At 38.5% G+C, this 22,972-nt stretch overlaps 2 protein-coding genes across 4 annotated transcripts in view; both read right to left on the bottom strand.

The window, feature by feature from the left end:
• Positions 1–10,324, bottom strand: part of LOC140537673 (uncharacterized) — a 138,514-nt gene extending 128,190 nt beyond the window's left edge. For 2 of the 3 annotated variants that reach the window (XM_072659830.1, XM_072659828.1), the window contains exons 1-5: positions 10,133–10,324; positions 5,096–5,137; positions 3,864–3,937; positions 2,171–2,239; positions 1,958–2,060 (exon numbers count right to left, since the gene is read on the bottom strand). In XM_072659830.1, the coding sequence (XP_072515931.1) occupies positions 1,958–2,060; positions 2,171–2,239; positions 3,864–3,937; positions 5,096–5,137; positions 10,133–10,268 (424 nt within the window). In that variant the 5' untranslated portion in view covers positions 10,269–10,324. The remainder of the gene's footprint in view (positions 1–1,957; positions 2,061–2,170; positions 2,240–3,863; positions 3,938–5,095; positions 5,138–10,132) is intronic. The other variant, XM_072659829.1, reaches the window with a different exon arrangement.
• A 6,140-nt stretch (positions 10,325–16,464) lies between these two features.
• Positions 16,465–22,972, bottom strand: part of LOC140538535 (inactive N-acetylated-alpha-linked acidic dipeptidase-like protein 2) — a 241,648-nt gene continuing 235,140 nt past the window's right edge. The window contains exon 13 of the mRNA XM_072661126.1: positions 16,465–16,654. Within this exon, the coding sequence (XP_072517227.1) occupies positions 16,465–16,654 (190 nt within the window). The remainder of the gene's footprint in view (positions 16,655–22,972) is intronic.

The following is a 22,972-nucleotide window of genomic DNA, read 5'->3' on the forward strand; positions in this document are numbered from 1 at the left end:
CCCGATAATGTTATCTCAATACTTTTAATAGTTCAAAGCCTTCCACTGATACTCTGTTGACCGTAAGGTTTAGACACAAATCAAGCCTCTTCAAAGGAAGGCAGCAGATAATCTGGATCTGTGCTCAGCTAAAGCACCCTGCAACAATTAGGAAATTGCTATTAAATTCTGAAGTCGATTTTTATGGAAATGCATAAAAATGCCAGAGGGTCTATAATTGACAGCAAACATTTGCCTCGCTGCAGGCGCAGTCCAGCCACAATTAAGGCACGCAGTGTTGTGGACACCAAGCCCTGATGATCTGTTAATGTCCCAAGCTCAAGGACACAGATTTGGGTTGTGGTCACACTGGTGGCGGAGAGGCACTTCTAAGGATGCTAATGTAAGTTTCCATCAAAGACCACAACAGAAAAACATTATATTGACAAATGAATTGCTGTGAGGATTTGATTGCTTTCAGCGACAAGGTTCAGCATTCAGTGAGGTCAGGATGTTGGATGATCGCCTCTCCTTCTAATCCCCAACTCCCAAGTCATCCTAAAAGTATTGCTGAATGCAATCAAATCCTGACAGCAATGCTTCAAAGTCTAGTAGAAAGTCTTCCCTGGACAGTAGTGGCAGTTGCTCCAAAAAAGCTGGATAAACTCTTTTTTAATATAGAAAGATCAAAATAAAGGGTAAGAGGCAACTGCCTCTACTGTCCAGGTCCAAGACTAGATTCGACTAGATTTTCGACCTCATCCCCCCTCATCAACTCCCCAGCTCATCCAAAAAGTATTGGATTGGACTCAATGCCGGGGAGATTTAGACCCCTCTAGCCCACACCTGGTATTAGGCATGGTGCCAGTAAGCTGTGCGTGTGCATTTGCATATCTGCATCAGCAATAGGTGCACTGAATGCGTTCATTAGAAGAGGTGTCCACAAACATTTGGACATGTAGTGTATGTGTGCTTGTGTTTTCTGACTTGGCCTTATAGTATAATGCTTTATACTGTGTGCGATGCTCTTGGCATGTCTGTCTGACATCTCATCATGGATGGTAGCCCACCACCTGAAGCTAAATCACAACCAGACTGAGTTGCTGCACATCCTTAGAACTATAGGTCCTCGCCGCGATCCTGTCATCTCCTTCGAGTACTCCCTGGTCATTCTGTCCGCAGAAGCATGAAACCTTGGTGTAGTTGTTATTGCCCTCAGCTCATGCTGTCATCGGCCATGCAGGTGTCTCGGGAGGCCGTTCCAGGTGCACCTGCAGTGTTTTCTCAGCGCAAGCCTACTGCAAATATCTACTGGCTGGTCTTTCTAGAAGTGCCATCAGACTAATAACATTCAAAATGCAGACACATGACTGGTCTTTGCTCACGTCCATACTCACAGCTTTATGCTCTATGTAATAGACTTGATTTGGCTATATTGCATTTTCAATTACTCGTTCAAAATGTGTTGTATCTCCTTGTAATTGAGGATTCAGTTCATTACGGAAAAACAGCAACAGCAATTATTAGCAAAAGGTTGAACGGTACAGTTTACATGTACGTGAATAAAAAACAGCACATTACTACAAGTTATAAAGTATTAAGCAAAAAGAGACCCAATAAATGAAGCATAATGCTCATTTATCTGCAGTTTATGCATGTGAACTGGCTATGAACCATAAATGAACAAATGAGTAAATTACAAGCAGGATTTATGAGGTGCTTTGCACACATAAAGACCTCCTAGAGTGAGAATAAAATGATCCCTCCATGCCTCAATGAAAAAATGCGGTCGGTCTCATGTTACTCGGCATTTGCTGGCCTCATACTGGCTTCATATCGGAACTTCATATTGGTATACAGCGTTATTGCTCATGCCTACCTGAAATCATTTCTAAATTCATTGACACAGCAGTGAATGGTGAATGACAGAACAGTATTGTATGATTTAGTAGAACACCGCTGCATTTTCTCAGTGTACCTGCTTCCTCCACATCCTCTACTTCTTCTCCCTCCTCAGTGTCAGCTGCAGAGGGCTCCTCTAGGCTGACGTCCTGCATTAAGATTCGTTCCGTCTCCACGCTCTGCAATAGGCAATGCAGACTCTGTTCAACTACCATTATTATTTTAACTCCAGCTATTACTAATGTATCAAGAAGGCAGAGTTCAGCCGAATAGGTCAGCTTTATCGTACCGTTACTGATTCCATCTGCGCAACACGACATCGCTGCAGCAAATCCACAAACAGGTATATGAGGAGAGCCTGGAGAAAACAAACAAGTCCACTGCAAAAATGATATCTTAGCAATTGAACCCCACTTCAGATGCTTCTTACCACATGAAGTATTTTTTTTTAAGGCTGAACAGACGAACCACCAAGGTTTTATTAACTTACATAAACACATTTGTACTTTAAGTGATTGTATCTACTGAAAATGTCTTCTATTCTATTGGCAGATACTTTTGCATAACTCAAGCAGATAATAGCAGATAATTGTCAGCTTTTGTCAAGAAATATCAAGCAAAAGCATCTGTCAGTGACTTCCAGACATTCAGTTGATAAAATTACTTAGGAAAAAAATACATTATTAATAAGTTTAATAACCTCATATGTAGAAATGAGAAATATTTAGAGTTGATATATTAGATTTAAGAGGATTTCACTTGATAAGATATTACGTTGCCCCAAGGATTCAGTTACCAGCACATGCAATTTAGAGAATTATGCTGTGCTCCATATTCCTTGGAAGTTGGTTGCCAGAGTTGGGAACGAGTTGGCTGTGTTCCAGTTAAACATTCTGATAACTGAACGCCATTTCCAAACCATTCCAAAAAACAGTTAGCTAAGACCTGAGTTTACCACAAGTGGTTTGACAATTATTTTATTATCAGTGATTTTTGCTGAATCTATCCATAATATGTCCCACTTTTTATGTCCCAGGTTAGCACTGTTAGCAATACCATTTGATAACAATGCATTACGCAGTATTTTACACTTCCAAACACCATGGAAACAAGTCCACAGACAAAGGAGGACAGTACTGTGTGTACAACTGATTTAATGAGACACAAATATATACAAGTGCTATAAAATGGTATAACACTAATGCTTTTACTACGGCCAATGTTAGGTGCAGCCATCTTGGATTTTAAACTCAGGTGTTGGTGACGCTCTCCCAACTTTTCAAGCAGGAAATCTGACTTATTGGGGCAAACCAGTTGAAATTTCCTATTTAGACCAACATCAAAAAACAGTTCAAATGGAATACAGCGTTACTTTTTATGCTGAACGACATTTTTAACTGTCCAAATAAAACAAATGTTGACTTAATAGTGCTGAACTGTTAGTAAGGATACAAAATATGTATAAAAAAAAAAAAGAAAGAAAGAAACAAAAAGAAAAATCCGGAAATCCAATAATGTGCTGTCTTTAGTTTCTAATCAAACATTTCCACTTGTTTAGGGACTGATGAAGAATGGATTAAAATGGATTCACCTAAGGCACTTTGGATCCTTATAATTATTTATTTGGGATTACAGGATACATGTGCAAATCTTCACTGTTAATAAAGACATGAACTATTGAGTCAAGAGTGATGTCAAAAACCAGTAGAAAAAACATGGGGATCAAAAACCAGCAAAACACACAGATATATATTGCATAGAAACTAGTTAAAATAGACCGGTGTGTGTTGGAGAAGAGCTTTTAAAGGCAGGTTGATTGTCCCACAGTGTGATCAGGTGTGCTGGGTGGGCATGATGAAAAGCCCACTCCAGTGAGCCTGATCACTGGGCATGAGCTAAATGCTGGCTGGAGGTGTAGATGGGGGCATGATCCTGGCAATCTGAGCTGAGTTAAATCAATAATACTTAATTATTGCTCTTACCTGCATAAAGAAGCCAGTAAGAAAGGAGACCAAGAAGGGTACCAGTCCTGCATGAGCAATCGTGACTGGAAGTCCTGTGAACATCACATCCTGAGTGTCACTTTAGAACTCTCTGCCCTAATCTCAGACCTTACCAGAAAACGTACACAGCGATGATGTACAACTGTGTGACTTGGCAAGGGAAGATCTAAGCATTAAGTCACTTCATAGTGCCAATTTCTCGTTTATGGTGAGAGGAACATATTAGAAGTAGCACTTCAACCGGGACAGAGGGAAGAATGAGAAATGCCTTTTTAGGAACTATTAAATCTTATTGAGAACAGAATAGTTAAATTCACTGCACCATGTAATTGCACTCTCTTATAAATATATATATCTGCTACTGCACAGCTCATAAAACTCGGAATATATCATTAGCAAAAGAGAACACCGTCTTAGTGAAAAGCTCACAGAGACATTTTGTTTAACTTTCTGTCTAATGATAATGTCTGCACACGTAGATTTTATTCTGCCACTACAAGCATTAGGACGGCATATGAATTTCCATTTACGTCAAGTGGTTGATTAAGAAAGCCTAATCATCAGCAATACCTAATCGGCCCAAGTGTATTTTTTTTTTTTTCAATTATTGGTTCCCTTTCAAGGGGTTCACGCCAGTTGCGTCTCCTGATATGATTTGATTTATCATTTAGAGACAGTCTTCTGGAGATGTATGGCCACCGCTGTTAATAAAAACACCTATTCTTTTTTTTTTTTTTTTTTTTTTTTTTTTATAGACTAGAAACTAGAAACTAGAAATTGCGCATTTAAGTTTCCTGAAAAGATTTTTTTCACTTATTTTCACTTAAAGTCAACAACATGGGTCATCTGACCGGTGCCCAAACATTTGCATAAATGTCACAATACAAAATTTAGGTAAGGTTACGCAAATAACAAATAATGAGGTGCTATGCTGCCACAGCAGGGGATCATTTGTACACTAAACCTGATGTGGATTGTTGATTAGGGAAGGGTCAGGCTTTCTCATTTGGCCACTCAACACATGCAGTCACATGCAGTTAGCATGTGAAATGGACCAGCCTTATTTACAAGACTTACTATACCGGTATGTTACCAAACCAAAAAGTTGTATTCTCAGTGACATCAACTCAACCATAAGTACCGTATGTGTAGCTGCTTTAACCACTTTAATGAGGCGGATATGATCATGCTTGTGCTCGATTCCAACTTGCCTAAAATTCCTGTTCCCAGAATTGTTGCAATTGTTAGAAAGTCTGTGGAGAGAGAAAAGAAGGTTCACGTTAATGATGGGTGATAGAAGATTACAACACTTTCATTATCCTTAAAACACAACACAGAATATAAGGATGACTTTTTGAGATATGAGGATATATGAGGATAAATTCACCAGCAAAAATGTGGGCTATATTTAATCAATTAAATGCTAAATGTTTAGGAAAACAATGAGTGGAATGATTTTTGCTAAATTCAATCGTAAAATAATAATAAAAACACAATAATGTTCATTAATTGGCTGACATTTCATCTGCAGTTTATCCAGTGACTTAGCTGGGTGTTTACAGAATTTCTCTAATTTCTCATTTTATGACAAGTCAGTCAATTAGTCATTCAGTGTTTTTAAAGAAATACTGGGTATTAAGATGCAATTTATGACAATGCCAATAACACGTCACCATATTTCCCACCTCTAATACACACACAGCACACTCAAAATTATCACCTCACTGTTCATCACAGCGCTGCCTGGCGCTGCATTCCAATGAAACAAGATGTCAGTAACACTACATATCGACCTACATAAAACCTTCTTAACACAAACTTTTTACATCCGTAACAAGAATTGCTTGATGTGCTAGTACACACCACCAACCAAGACAGTGTCGTTTTATGTGCTGCTGTTGTACAGTGTGAAATCCACACCTGAACAGCATCTGTGGCTCTGAGAGAGCACGAGCGAGAGAGCAAAAGTGCATGTATTCATTTTTCTTCACTTTTTTGTGAACATTGCTCACAATTTATGAAAATTAAGCAGCAAAAACAAGCCATTTTTGTTGTCAGGTCACAAAAAAAAAAAACATTTCCAAATATTCATGTATTGATAGTAGAGCAGGTTAGCCCCTTTCATTTACATTGAAGTCGTAAGGATGCCAAAGTGAACCAAAATACAGGACAGCCAATCTTTTCATTGTCATTCACTTCTGTTGTTTGCTCTTTCACACACATTATTTAGTGTGTATTGTTTGTCTGTAAATAGTAGGTACAATCAAGTGTTGGGCAATATGGTAAAAATATTGCATTACGATATTTAAAGACATTTTCACCATACACAATATTTAGCACAATACCCATGATTGCTGACAAAATGCATCTGTAGCGACAAATTCTTAAAAACTGCTGTTCAAATACTGTCCCGTACTGAACATAGTAATTATTTTGTTATTATGTTCTAAATGTGCTGCAGTTCATCCAGTTAAAAGTGACCAGCTGACCAGTGTTTTTTAAGCACTGATTACATCCTCAATATTGTGTACTGTGTATCACAATAACAAAACTCATCACAATACGATGAAATACCATCATATCGCCCACCTCTAGTACAATCTGCCTCATTTATGAAGCATCTCAGAGGAAAAGTATTGATCTAAGATCACCTGTCATCAGCTGTTTCATTGAATATAGTGAACCTTAACTGATCCCAGATCAGCATTCTTTCTCAGAGACATTTGATAAATATGGGCCATTGTCTGCATATCATCGCTGTCGGACAAAAGCCTATAACCTAATATAAATCTGGCAGTCCCTTATTTATTTATTATTAATTTTCTCTCTTTACTGCTTATTGTTCATATACAGTTTACACTGTACATATGGTTCACTGTCTGTAACTTATATGTACACTGTATACTGCTATAGAACTAGGGAAACACTAATGGCCAGAACTAAATTCCCAGTATGTGTGTGTGTGTCAACATACATGATTTTCATTTCCCAGTCTTAAAGACACAGTAACAAATACAGATGTGTTATTCTCAGGCATAAGAAAGGGCCATGTACAAAATAAATGACAACTGTTTTCAGCCCATAACCCCAGACAAACCTCTTAGGTGGACCAGAAATTGTGAGATGTGGTGCTTTTTTACACAATATGCAAGCCTATAGGAGTAGTATATGAAAGGAGAAATGCTTGTTTTGAAAGCCACACAGCCTTAAGACTACGATTTTTTCTCACCAAACACTGTCTCCTCTGACCTAATTACAAAAATGATGCAGCCCTGCTTTGATGCATATTAATAAGATGTTGCTGATTAGCTGCTGAATGAAAAAAGAGAGCAGCACTCACGAAGGAAAGGAGAAAAGCGAGAACTGGAAATTGACTTTGCTGACACCACAGATAGCATCTGATTTTCCAATTACATTGTAAATGTTTTCGAAGGGATTAATTACAGATGTGCGAGAATGTGAAAGCCGGTGAGAAATCAGCATGTTTTTCCTCCTTGATTTGTCCGAAAAACTGGAGAGAAAAAAAGGCTTCAGATAAAAAGTAAACAGCAGTGAAGAATTTACTGATTTCACTAAAATTTCAGAATTATTTAGCAGAATTATTCATTTTATGAGAAATGTTTTTTTTTTTTTAAGAAGGAATATACCTGAAGTACAGTATTATGCATCACACTGGCGGTATGGTCAGATGTTGAGATTCCATAGCAACTGCGCTACAAAGTAATGTAACTTGGGGTCTGTCTGCTATTTTCTTCAGATCCTTAATAAACAGAATTGATTAACTGACAAAATGCAGTAAATACAGAATATATATATATATATATATATATATATATAGAGAGAGAGAGAGAGAGAGAGAGAGATTGTGTAGCTTACCCTAAAGAAGCCTGTCCTTTGGGAACTCTAAATTACACTCACAGTCAAGATGATTGATGACAATGTGAGCGGAAGCAAAGTAACCATAATGGAGCTTTAATGACACTCATATCAGTTGCTCTGGCAATCTGCCCACTCTAGTGACATCTTTACATAGTTATTTAATTAAGATGCCACCCAACTTTTGCGGAAAAATGCAGTTCCCCCACAAAGCGTTTCCGAATACAGCTCATTAATGGGTGATGGCTTGGCATTCGCGGTATGTGCTCGTGTGATAAGATGGATGAATGAAGCCTTGTGACTCGAGACTTGTGTTATTGGGGTGCTGAATTGATTTCTGAGTATTAAGGATAATGGATATTGACAGCGCAGTGAAAGCTGGACAGAACACTGCACGAATGAGTAGTGAGTTGGTGCAGGCTGAAATGTAGGCCAGAAGCGGAGAAAAGGATAGAGGGTGCAGGTCGGCGTAAGATATGATTGGAACAAACGGCCAAACACCACCGAAAATCAGTAGCTCTGTTCAAATCTTGCTGACTGAAACCCCACTGAAACATGATTTAGATGATGATGACTCAAATCGGAAGGATGCAGTCAAGTAGATGGTGTTGGAAGAACTAATAGAGAAAAAAATTATGTTTTTTTTCTGTGAGGGTAGATCTTTAACCTTTGCTTAGCTTGCTCAGCTACAGATCCACTGAGTGCCAGAGCACATTACAGTACAGCTGCTATTCGGACTACAGCCTGGTACACACTGCAGGATTTTGAATATCGGAGCATATCTCACACAACGCCAAGGGTTTTCACTCGTTGCCATTTTTGCAAATGGGCTATATTTGTATCATTCGTAGTGTGCTCCAGGCTTTGAGATTTGTGCCACACACTTTGCCATGTAGTGGACAGACACAAAAATCAATGCTGAAATGCACTGTATTTCATTGTTAAATATCATAAAACTAATATTGGACTGATACATTTTCTGAATGAAATATTATAATACAGAAAAAAATACATGTTCTATCTCTAAAAGAGGTAATCAACACAATATCTGATTGTAGTGATTGATTGATTTGTGTGTAATTACAAAATTCCACACTGCCTAATTCAGTAAGGTTACCACCCATTTCTGCGGCATCTGTTAGTAAAGTATAAACTGTCTATAATATTAATATTTTAACATAAGGCTTTTTGACCTCTCATAATGACGAGCATGAGTCAGGCCAAAGGGATGTATTTATTTGCTATTAGTTTTATCAGCTATTTCTTTTATTTGAGGTGAAATAATGCAAAAAAAAAAAAAAACATTATACAGTGCTTAGATTAAACAGTGCTTGGAGTCCTTAGTTCAGAATGGCCTTGGTCAACTGCTTGGTCCCCTGATGAAAAATCCAGCCTGGCCAGGTCAATCTGCTGAAGCTGGTCTACCAGCATGAACAAGCATGACAAAAATCAAATGCAACATACATTCTGCTGGTCAGTGTACATGTAAGAGCTGGTTAACCAGCAAGCTTACCAGCATAGGGTATGTTTTCGCCTGTATGACGAGCTTTTCAACTACCCTGACCATTAAAACACAGCTTAGACCATCCAAAAGCAGCTACCAGCAAAAGCTGGTCTTGAGCTGGATTTTTCAGCAGGGTGGTTAAGCCTGATTTTTTAACTTATTTCATTGTTGTTGTTTTTTTGTTTTTAATAAAATCAATGTTTGATTATGTTTATGCAATTCCAATTTGAGATAAATCACTAAAAATGGAAAAATCCACATTAGGAAAATAACAATATGCAAGTTTTAGGTTACTGAAAACTGTGGAAATTGCATTTCTATTTGTAAACACTAATTTAAAAATAAATAATGAACATAAATACAATAAAATGAAGGCATTCATTTCTTGTTTGCAGTAAAGTCACTTCAGCCACTGTATGGATTTATATAATTTCCACCAGCAGCTCAATTGATCTGATTTAATGCAGGACTGTAAATACTGGGCTTCCTCTAGGAAAGCTTTATTAAAGGTTTAAGCTAAAATCCAATGCCTCGTTTGTACTGATGCATGTGATGTGCAGTGTTAGGGCTTGCAGTCGAGTTAAATAGCTAGCTAGGTTTCCACAGTCATTTCGTAGACCTCTGCACACACAGCACTGTCTACACCACCCAGGCAGCACGGAGGAGGGATGGTGGGGCTGAGGATGACGAAATGTCTCTCTTCCTCCTCTATCCATAACAAAGCTACCTGGTTCGACAGCTCGGTTCGGTTCGGTTCGGTTCTCGGGAAGGTGATCATTTGCCGGTGTGTCTCTGTGGGGTGAAGCGTGTACACTGGGCTCAACACCGTATTAGCAGAAGCACAGAGAGCGCCGCCTCCCATACTCACAGCACTGCAGATAAATAAACCTCAGAGTCCAGGGTCTGTCCTGGTTTTTCCGTGCCAGTTTGAAAGACACAGAAGCTGCACTGCTCTCTGTGATGGAACGACTGTCGCAGACCTCCTCCGCAGCAGTCGCCATCATAGTGCTTGTTTTTTTTTAAAGGTCCCCCTGTATGTGTTTCTCCTTCACCTGCGCTTCGAGCATCACTGACAGAAGAGCGCGGCGCCGCGCATGCGCGAGACACGTCACCAGGAGCGAGCGTTGCTATGAAACGGCGTTGTTCTTGAGGGTGGATAGATAAATAAATTAATAAATAAATAAACAAATAAAAATCTTACAGCTAAAGAATAAAAAGTAAAAATGCAAATTCAGATTTAAATAAAGGTATGGGAAGTAAACATGAAATATTTCTCATACATTAACCAAATACTGTGATTATTATTATTAATATTATTATTATTATTATTATTATTATTATTATTATTGTTTTTGTTGTTGTTGTTGCAATTATTATTATTATTATTTCAAAGTGGAATAAAGCATTAAACTTACTAACTTAGTATTAATCTACGCGTTAAAGTCTAGCTTCTTTTTAAAGCTTTTTTCCCAGGAGTGTCTTCAAACCTCAGTTTTTCCATTTTTCAAAACTAATTTGTTCCATTTTCTGAGCGCGTTAAACGCTGCTCTAATACAGCGAATCATAAAGGGTGAACTTTTAATCCCGATTTTAATGAAGCTGCCCAAGTGAACAGTGTCGACGTCGAAATCTTTACTGGTTCCCATTAAAGTTTTGATGTCCTCCCTTGTGCATTATTAAGAAAAGCAAGGGACCTTTTCAGGCATTAAAGCTGAGGATTAAAGGCGTACAGTGTTGTCAGATGGAATAAAAAAAAATAATCCTCTCGTGAATTATCCAGCATCAACAAGTCATTATTATGCGAGCAAGATCAATTATGCCATTAAGCAATAGATTAAGACGATGGAAAGTTTCCTTACAAGGATCCACAGTGGTTCAGTAGGTCATAAATAAGGAAAATATCATTAGTCATTAATCCTTCATTAGTTAAACTTATAGGATGAACCGGACATTGCAACAAAAACAGAACATACATTTTTCTTTTGGCATTATCAGTATTTATTGCTTCAGAATCAGTTCAGAGTAGTAAGGGTAGAAAAATAAGACATGCTGAATTGTGTCCCAAGGAAATTAAAAAAGCCCACTCATGTGTTATTCTGCTTTTTTTATGAGCCAACACCACCAGAAAAGAATGAAGCTTCCTATTTGACCCTGCCTGGCTTAAAAAGTGTCCTCTCTGTTTATTATCTAAAATTCACTGAGGTGCAACACTGAGACCACCAAGTTGACAGCAAGCACACTAAAAAGAATGATTGTGGGACTGGCACTCAAACTGGATGCATTAAGTATTTGACAGCTCCTGTAGCCCTACAGAAACCGCTGTTTCGGTGCACTTGCTGGTTCAACAACATTTGCTCACATATCATGGGATTACATTATCAAAACAGTGCAAGGAACTTTGTGTATCAATCCATTTTGTGTGGAAATAGGCCATTACTATTGCTGTATCAACAGCATGCAAAGCGATTGATTTCGAGCACTTTTACAGTTTAAACAATGTCAAATTAAAAATGGGGTTTCAATTATGCCATAACAGAACTTTACATAAATACTGTACAGTTTAATAAAGATAAAAGGATCTGAATGACTCTAAAACAACATTGACAACGCTCAGTTCAATAACCGGCTAACAGGAACACATTTTGCTTTCATTATTTGCATTCAAATGTATTTACATGAAAGGTTGGGGGAGGTGGGGTGGCAAAGGCAACAGAACAAGCTGTCAGTTCAGTCCACATTAGTGCAAGTTGATGATAGTTTATTACATACAGCAGTTAGAAGGGTTTGCCAGATGCTGTTGCAATGGACGAACTCTTATGAGCAAATTCATATTTCTTCTAAAAGGTTGAAAGATGAACTGCATTAGGTTTACAGTACAATAGAGAAGACAATTCATCGTTACTGCACCGATATGAATGATTTATTAGTATGTCTAGTCTAGACTAGCTATTATGACTGTTTATTTATTCTTTCTGTTTGTTTGCCTTCACTTAAATGACATGCAGAGATCTCATCAGGCACTCTGCTGATGGTGCTGATATCCAGATGGGAAATATCCAAGTATTCACTAATTTGATGATGCTACAGATTGACTTCTTTAAATATTAAATTCAAATTGAATTGAAACTAAATACAAACACAGTTAAATGCACTTTTCTTTTCTTGGCGCTTACATTTCCACAGCAAAAAAACCTGTGTATGTGCATGAAATATACAAGTGTACAACATTGTTTACAAGATCTGGCTCTAAAAGCACATCAGACACGATTGAAGGCACGTTAATAATTTAAAGCTTGTAGTCCAACTGGATTCCCTGAATTGATTTTTCCTAATTGGCCTGTTTATCATCCTTAAAAAGGCAAGTCAAGTATCAAGACAGAAGCAGGTTAGTCTACAGCCACAATTTCTGAACCTAGAGATCCTCCTCAAATGTCACCCAAGCACAGCAATAGTGCAAATTCTAGAAAAACAATAAAAAAGAATATCAAACACAACCATATTCCAACCTTTAAATTGAGCAAACAAAGAGTTTGTTTACACCTTAAATGTGTTTTGTATCCAATTCCTATCTGGACAAGCTTTGGTTAAATTCCAGTTAACATTTTGCACTAACACGCATTACACCACACATGTTCTGATTTGCACAAAGAATACACATATGCTATTTCTGTTTTACCTCCAGGAGATACATACAATACATGGTTTGTGATCTATCACTGCCAGTATATAATTTGTTATCCTATAAAAACAAAGAAGTAAAGAAAGCTGTAAAGAAAGTCTTGCAGCTGCTGTGGTTTCTGCATCACCACTACCGAATATGGGATATCTAAGACTCCGACCACATGTACCCATATGATTTAAAAAAAAAAAAGGATCTTCTTACCGTCTCTAGCAATATTTCTAAAAATCTCACTGCCAACAAAAGAACACAAAAATGTCTCTAAAACACTCAGGTCAGCATGCCAGCCCAGCAGGGGATGCCAACACTTCAAAAGGTTTGATGTGAAATTCACCAAGAAGCAGTGTAATGTCCAAAACAGACATAAATACACATAAATAGAAGCACATGTGTCTAGGGGTTTTTATGTTGCTGTATCGACTCTATCTGTCTCTATCACCTTCATGCTCCTGATCAGACAGAGAAATGGGACTGTTTTGTAGCTTTTTCCAAATGTGAACACAGGATGTCAGGGTGTGATGAAAAAGTAAAAATGAAAAAGTGTAACCTAAAATTCTGTCTGTGTGTGGGCGGAAGCCAAAATGCAGATAAAAAGCTATGTTTAAAAAAATATCCGGACATGGCCCTGAGTTGTCTAGCGGACTCAGGCGCTGCCCCATGCCTGAGAATATCATGCTGCCCACCATCAACAGCCAGAGTCTGAGAAAGCACAAACTAAACTGGGTAGGTTATCTCTCCCAACATCACATCAATGTATGCTGGCTGACATGAGCGTCTGCTAGACGATACATCAGAGCTGGGAACCCAGTGGCATCAGCGGCATTTCTATAAGAGCCCAGCCCCGGCTGGTCGCACATGTATCGGGAGCATTATATGTGAAAGGGGCAGTAACTGGCTATCTAAAACGTGGGATTAAAATTGGGTAAAAAAAAACAAACAAACGCAAAAAACAGATACATGTGGATGGGGTCTAAACATGACAGAGAAGTAGGGTAAACCATATGCCATACAATGCTGGACATTCAATGGACATTCATTTGCGGAAAAGTGCAGCACTTACATTACTGAGCGCAGATTTAGAAAAACATTTCATTTAAACTTCGTCGAGACGTGGTAAAGTCTCTCTGAACACCTCCGAATCGTAACCCAATCTAAAACCTAGTTTTTCATAGTGAAATTCTGAGCGAGGTCTGATCACCATAAAGTTATGTTGATACAAGGTGTAAACAGCATCAAAAAGAATCAGTCCTCTTTAACGTGCAAACTAACACACGCATCACTTCAAAGTAGCAATTAACTTGTTTATGACAGGACTTTAGCTTAAGCATCAAGAAGCAAATGCCTCCAGGAAAGATATCTGATGCTTGCGTATTGCCTGCCCATACATACAAGCTTTGTTTCAAACATGTGCTCAAGCCTAGGCAGGTTCCTCAGAGGATTATAGAGCACAAAAAATAACACCATTTTCACAAGATCAACATAGAATTTGTAATTCGATCTATCAAAGAGCAGAAGAAGAGACAATGTTTAACCCCTTTGATTTGTACCGTTTCTCTTCATTCCACAAGCCTCTGAAACGCGTCTCTCTTGGGAATGTGTTACAGCGCTGGTATTTTCTTTCAAGTCAGGCAGAACTGTACTAGTATTTCTTAAGCTCACACACAGTCATCAATCTTGCCCGTGTTATGAAGCCGTGCTGTACCATGACTGATTGTAAAGCACAGCAAGAATAAAGATGCTGAGCCAGAGCATTCTGCCCAATGTATCGGACTGTTGCCGCTTCTTTTGTTATTTATGTCTACGTGCTTGCTATGAATCTCGCTAATCAGAAAATGCATATGAATTCTTCGTTGACCTTTCCTGAGCTCAAATTCTCAGACTTGAAGAAGACAAACTACTTCAGAACACACACACACTTCTAAAAATAAAGGTTGTTAACTTGAATGTCTGTTTCTAGGAAATAAACCTTTAATTGGCTATGTAGGTTTCTAGGACTAGCTACCACTTTACAACTAGACTACTTGTATTAAGCATTTATGAATGGTTTGCTTAATAAATAGATAATAAACACCTATAATAATAAATAATAAACAACCACTTATGACATAAACACAATGGGCAACTGTGAGTAATCAATCATTTGCCAAACAGAGAGCCCATATTCATCTATACTGTTAAGCCCTAGATCTTGCAAGTTTGCCCTACTTAGTGTTCTCCACCAGTCAACACTGTACTTGTCAGCTTCATCAGAAATGAGATTTTTGCCTATATTAGGTCTAGATAAGGTCTCAGCAGTGTTATTCATCTGGACATTTTCAGTCTTTTACCTGCCATCTCTCGCATGATTGTCACAGGTATTGATGTAGTGCTGCCAGCTATTGATGGTGGTGTGCACCAGACACAAAGGTACTATTGTGTCTATCCCAGAGGTTGAAAAGCATCTTATTTAGGACAGCATAGTTTGGCTTACTACTCACCCCGGTGTGGCATAGTTTGGCTTACTACTCACCCACTTTCGGATGTTAGCAGCTGTCCAACCATCCTTGGTAGCTGTGGTTCTAATCTTAAACCAAATCTTAAATTCCAGATTTTCACATTACCAAATTACAGAGTTTAGGTTTTCCTGCTTGGTTTGATGTCTATTGATTAATGAGTTACAATTCATGTAAGTTAACACTTACAACTTCCAAAAAGAAATTATATATATATATATATATATATATATATATATATATATATATATATATATATATATATATATAAAACAAAACATAGTTGAGTAACATGTTAGTAATCATGCTAAGACAAGGAAATATGAATTTGGTCTCTCTCTTTAGCAAGCGGCAGATCACTGTTGTCTTTTTATTCATTTTCACTGTTGCCCATTGTGCCTACTTAATAATGTTTAAACTCTTTGGGACCTAATTAATGACCATTCATACACTAGTTTCAAACAATTCAGTCTGTGGTACTGAACTTTTACATTATGTGGAAATTCTTCAACCTTTAAAACAGTTCCTCACACTAGTTTATCTAAAATTCTTTAAAGAACCATGCATTGAAAGGTTCTCTAGGGAACTAACAAATGTGAGTAGAATGTGAGAGTAGATTATAATTTATTGAGCGCTGCCAGCCTTGAGACCCATCCCGATTTAGACAGAAAACTACACTAACTCTAGTCTACATCATCCTCACAGTTTGTGCTGGTGCTCTTTTATGTCCTTCTGCCCTCTGGGACCATGTCTACCATCCTCCGCAGGTTATACAGTTTGACTTTCCCCATCTCTGCCATTAATCTTACAGCTGAGATATAAATTTGGACGCCCAACGCCTTCGGGAGTTCTAATATAATCCATATGTTCTTGAGTCCACCCTGCATTTCTCTAGGGTCTCTAGACCATGTGCTACACACTCTATTATCAAGTTAACAACAATGAAAATAAAAACAGTTGTGCTGTTCAAGCCTGAAGAGTTTTCAGTTGCAGTACAGTGCTTTAGTGAGGTGCTTTGTTTCAGCTGGTTCAACGGGAGCTGTCTTCAGGGTCATTCTCAAAGAGTTCAAGTCCACTGTGAATGAGCTTCTCCGCAGAGCTGATGGAGCTGGACACCTGGGATAATGACCGGTTCACATTGCTTCGCTGAGGTTCTTCCTGGGCAGCCTTCAGGATGGCAAAGCCTGATGTTCGTTTATTCAGCCCATAGAGAATATTCCTGTGAATGAAAGGGTCAAGCCAATCAATGTTTTGTATGAATTTAAAGGAATATATTCTATACTCTATAATAAAAAAGCACAGTGACATGTGCTACAGTATGCTGGAGAGATGCATCATTGTTACTAAATGGAAGATATTTATCACAGATCAACACTGAAGCATTCCTTGTTAAGGTGCAGTCACACATATAGAGTCTGGGAGAAACATGAAATAACAGTTCTGCTGTGTCAAAGGACTTTTTTCAGGAGGATATGATCACTCTTATTACTGGAAGAAAAAGTACACTTTTGAACTCACAACCTTCTGGAGAAGATGAGCACACACACACACACACATAGAGTCGTCCACAGAAAATCCTAAGAAAATCAATGGCAGAGTGTCTTCCTCAACCTTGGAGGATTCATGTGTGGTTGAAGCTTGAAGCTGTGGAGCTATTATTTGAACTTTTATAGGGCAAAAATAAGAAGCTTTGGGCCATTTCTTCACGCTTACAGGTCCACACATTGATTTTTGGAGCTTCGCTGTTTTAACTGGCTGCACACAGCTAAGCAGAATAAATGAGGCCATTCTTTATTTGTAAACAGGTTAGAGTTAGGTTTCGTGTGGGACTGTGACCTTGACACTCTGGACTTTATATAAAAATCATACAATTAACTCTCCCTCCTTCAAATCCCAGGTGAAGAAAACTGGTCCAACACGAGCTGCAGCGATTCGACTTCATTCCCTCGCCATCCGTCTCTGCCTCCGTGTTATGATAATGCATTCTAGGCACAGCATGTTAGCACAGGCTGTAACCGAAGCCCCTTTATTGAGAAATCTCCAGGAAATCTGGTAGATATTGATCTCAGCAATCCCTGGTAAGATTTTTTTTATGATTATTTATTTTTTTAATAGAGAAAGAGTTCTCCAACAGAGTAGTCACAAATCGAATCCAACCCCTGTGTTTGTCCACAGCATGATAGGGTAAACATTACTACAGTAGCAGAACTTTCCCCAGGACTCTGGTGGTTGTGTGTTTATGTCAGACTGCTGCTTCACTGGAGGAGTTGTCATTAGTGGTACACAATGAAATCACAATCCTCACCAGATAGTATCAGATACATGTACTGCAATTCAGCAGGAAACAAAGTGCCTGCAAACATTACATCTTACCCCATAGGTGAGGTTAATTGTAACAGGTGGTGGAAAAAGTTGTAATGGTCACTTTAAAAGTCTGGTGAATGGATATAAACACAATTCATGTAATGCTTTACAGCCTGAAGCCCATCAAATAATTGCTAGACAATTTAAAGTCTTTAAAAAACCCTCTGACCAACTGACCTTTGACCCTATGACCAACTGACCAACACTATTTGGTCTAAGTGCACCTAGAATTCAATAATTCAAAGTAAACCAATGTCAGAACTATCAGGATATATGGATTTCTCTCATGGTCTTATAGCTGTAACAATGCATTACAACTAACTCAGCCATGCAGAGAAAAATATTACAGTTACACAATTAAGCTAAGTGTGAATGTCTATTAGGCTCTATTTCATTCTGAGCATGCAAAACACCAACTAATATTAATTGCAGAATTATTAAGGAGTTTTATTTATTTATTTATTTATTTATTATCAGATTTTTTTACCCATTTCCTCCCCAATTTGGACCACCAATTACCCAACCCGTACATACCTCCCCATTGTTGGACAGACCAACACACATCCCCTCCGGCGCGTGCAGAGTCAAGCTGCTCATTTTTCGAACTACAGTGATGCAAAACCACCAGGCAACCAACGCACCTGGAGGGAAGCACCGCATACCCGGCTTCGACGCACCAGCACCCAAAGACGCCGGTGACGGCCAGCACTGCAGCGAAGCGATATGGGGAGAGAACACCATCTACCCACCTTAAAGAGAGCAAGGCCAATTGTGCTTTCTCTGGGCCTTGGCTGACGGTGGCTAGAATGGGATTCGAACCAGCGATCCTCTGATCATAATGGCCGTGCTTTAATCTGCTAAGGCCTAAAAGTCCATATTTTTAAGAAGCAGTCTATAGAGATGCTGTCTATGATATTCTGCATGCTACTTTCGAAAAGTTGACGGCAGTCTAAATGCAGAAGTGCGTTCCAGGTTGTGTCAGCTGTGAGAAATGGTGTATTTCAAATGTGTGACTAGCACAAAACACTTGCATGTATGTGCATGTACCAAGACACTGTTTGCTTGTAAACAAATGTGGAACAACTTGCCAAAGAAACGTATGCCATCTGCAAGCAACTGAAAACTCTATTCCCCTCCACCGTCTCTAGCCTAGTGTATTATGCAGCACCAACCCAATGCATTTAACTGATTAACAAGCTGGCTAAGATGTGCACAAACCACACTGGAAAAATGCAGAGGTCAACGAGATGAGACTAATTGGTAGTTCTGTCCGTACACAAACAGAAATATCTAGCAGCTTTATGCCTTTATTTATTTATTTCGCCCTGTGCTAATTTAATCAAGACCACTCCACAAAAATGTGATTAGCTTCTGATTAGCTCCTGCATGCCACTGTGACAATAGTGGGTGCTTGGTTTTAACTCAGATTAATGTAGCGTCTAATGTCACTGGGCGCCAAAACAAAACCCACAGTGCGAGTGTTGTGGTTCAAGTAGGTCAGAGGTGTGAAGTAGGTCTTCAGTCAGAAGATTGAGTTGTGATTTAGGAACACAAACAGGAGAGATGATCTGAGGTGACTCTGTGCAATGTGCAGCATTCATACACAATTGATGCCACATTACTAAAACATCAAGCTCCATTGTAACTCCAGCTGCACTCCCCTATCAGTCAACCTCAAATCCACATCTGTAATCCCCACTGGCTGTGTGGATCTACCTAAGGACACGGCTGAGCACTGCGGAGCTCAGAGAAGAGTTGCTGCAATGAAAGACACACGGTTCTATTCCTAGAAAGCTGAGCGCATGTTTACTGCTTGATTGTGTATTAGCATTCCAAGCGTTCCGAGGCAATTACCCTCCTAGATTTTCCAAGCCAGCTTGCTACATTTGTCAATGACAAGGTTAAGAAGTGCTTATTGGTGTAAGTACTTTAAAATTTCCAGGCTAGCAGTGCCACTATGTCATTACCTCCTCTCAGCCAAGTGAACATTTATTAATGTCCACATTATTTATATGTGCTTGAGATACAACACCATTTCAAAGTTTATATTCACTGTTTAAAAGTTTGTAATCAATGTATCCAACCAAATGAACCTGATTCTATTGTTAAGTCATATATGGCAATTCAGAAGGCTACACGGCATCAAGAAGGAAGCCAAAAAAGCTACCAAAATGACAATGAATAAATGAATAAAGCAAATAATAGCAATTATTAGAAGTAATTTTATTTTTTTTTCATCATGGACATAATTGGGTTGTTCTATCTGCAGTAGGATAAGTGTACACATACTGAGAACTTACATACTCAGACTAATTCTGTGATGCTGAAAGTTTAGTCATGACTGACTACAGGTAGTAGCTTTTCTATACTTACATAAAAAGGGTTGGTTTGACCAACTGCAAAGTCAGTCCAAGGAGCTCAGTGCATATTTGAGAAGGACGAATTTAGATTTTCACAAGCCACGGGTGTCTCTTGGAGCCAAGACCCAAACGGTCAGCCTCAGCTGAGAGGAACATAGCTTGGATGGTCAGAACCAACCAAAGAACCACCAAGGCACAAGCTGCTGAAACACCATTGTCACTGCCTACAGTCAAACAAATTTCCCATCACCATAAACCAAGAGTCTGCCTTTTCCAAAATTGAGACCTTTCAGCCTGACCTAAGTTTGTAGCTGACAATATAGACAAAAAGAGCTTCTGGAGGATAGTTTTATGGTCAGATAAGATAAATATGTTTGGAGGGGTACATGTGAGGCATTCAACATCAAGAACACTGTAGTATCATATTCTGAGGTTGGTTTTTTATTTAAGTGGATGGAATACTGAAGAAAGGTGACTACATTAGAATGCTTCTGTATAAACTCTAACCATCAGATAGATATGCTTAAAATAGATAATAATTACGGTTGTAAAATGAATAATGCTGGCAATGGCCTTTGGAATGGCCTTCCCAAAGTACTGACCTCAAATATATGGACTGAGCTTAAAAGTGGGGTCTGTACTGAAAAGCCAACCAAATTACTTGAACTCCATTCAGCCAAAACAAATAAATACAAAATCTGCGTCTGGTCAAGGTGCAATTTGTTAGGGAACATTTAATCAAATATTAGGTGTGCTTTTTAGACCCTGTATGTATAATTCTGATCCTTCATAGTTACTTTAAATAAGCTACTCTCAAATGGAAATGCACTAATATTCTACAGTACGGCAAGTAAACAACTGCATATAGATCTATGGTGGAACTTGAGAGATCTATTTTTCCTTTTAAGTGAGCACTTATGTACTTGACCTTCTCCACTTCTGGCATTAAACATTGTGGAGCAATTCCCCAGACACAGAACAAGCCTATCCTGGATTAGGGGGTAACTACAGACAGAAAAACTAATCTCTCATTCACTACCTCTAGCCCCTGCCATCTGGGATAACTGAGCTAATCTAAGCAGTTCAGGTGCACGGTTCAAACACAATAACATTCCATTTATTATCGACTGCAATTACATACAGTTTTAATCTGCACCTGGAAAAACAACACAGTGTATATATCGTATGTGATGTCTAGGACCAGAAGAACTTTAATAAGGAACAAACAAGGCCAGACACATTATCTAATATTTGGAGAACTAGGTCAAAAACACTACACACAAACAGCAAATATGAGAATTCAGGCTCAAGCTCAAAATAAAACAAACTAAATGTACAGTGTATGTTTCAAGTGAGTGTATACAGTACTAGACTACTAGACTAGACTAATTCTAGCTAATAAAAGACAAGTGCGTGCAGTTAGTGTTTCAGTAAGTTGAAATCCCTCTGTCGTTGTTCTTTTATGGGCATCACAATGAAGATTATGTATAGAGTGTGTATGTGCAGGCCCTGACATGAGACATAAGCTGTGCTTTGGTGTAACAAAGCCAGCTTATGCATGGAATTTATACAGTACTGTGCAAACGTCTTAGGCATCTGAGGAAATTATATGTAAAGCTCTTTATCTGGCCAGTTAGCAATTATTTGTTTAAAAATAACATTAGCATCAGAATAAATACAAATGCACAGTACATTGTGTGAGTGTGTCAGCTTACCTATTTCTAAAAGTCTTCAGGAAACCCAGGATTTACAGTTAGCAACCAATCAAACCAAGCTAGCTTACCCAATCAGCCCCTCATTAAAGTGAATCAGGTAAGCTGCTGGTGGAACTGAACTGAAGTCTGACAAGTGGTGTTCTTACTGTATTTTTCTAACACATCAATCTTTCACTGACAACACCAATTCAAATGACAATTTACTGTATTTATGTTTATGGGCAAAAGTTTTGGGATACCTGCTCATTCCCAGTTTCTTCTGAAATCAAGGGTATTAAAAAAGGCACATCCTGCTTTTGTTGGAGTCTCTACTGTCCACTAATTTTGGAGCATTGCTTGATGATCACCACCCCACCTCATCCCCAACTCCCCAAATAATTCCAAAAGTATTGAATGGGACACCAACCATCCATCACCTTTATACCCCTCTAGTCCACGCCTGGCATTAGGCATGGTGCCAGTAGATTCATGTTCATCTGCTTTAGAGAGTCCTATTCTATTGGCCATACTTGTCTTCAGAGATAGACAAGCCAAATGTGCATTTGTACATCTGTGTCATATAGGTGCCACCTAAAGTAGCTGAATATATACATTAGAATGGGTGTCCACAAATATTTGGACATATTATGTAAATTTGTGCCGTTATTTTCTTTGCTGGGGTGGAACATAAATGAGCTGAGGTAATTTAATGTGATTGGGTTTTGAAGGAAACCTGTGAATTTGGCTATTGCTAGCTAGCTGACTAGTTAGTTTTTTTTGCAACTGCAAGTGACAAGTGATAACATGTTGGCTGTGTTCATGGGTTCTAGTTCAACTAGATAAAATCAGCATGAAACTAAATGAACTACTATGAGAATTCCTTTTTCAATTCGAGGTCCACTCAATGTTCTTTCCAGGACATTTGACTTACATTCGATGTGACCACAGTTTAAGATGTTTCCACACTTATTAACATAACAGAAAGAAGCTACATATTTTATTATTATTATTATTACCAATTAACATGATTTAAAATGCCAACTGCCAGAGCATTGCTTAGAACCTTTTGTAATCTTCTGTAAAGTCATAATTTTGGAAATTGTATTTATTTTTTAAAAC

The sequence above is a fragment of the Salminus brasiliensis genome, chromosome 17 (genome assembly GCF_030463535.1).
Source record: "Salminus brasiliensis chromosome 17, fSalBra1.hap2, whole genome shotgun sequence".
In the NCBI taxonomy this organism is placed as follows: Eukaryota; Metazoa; Chordata; class Actinopteri; order Characiformes; family Bryconidae; genus Salminus; species Salminus brasiliensis.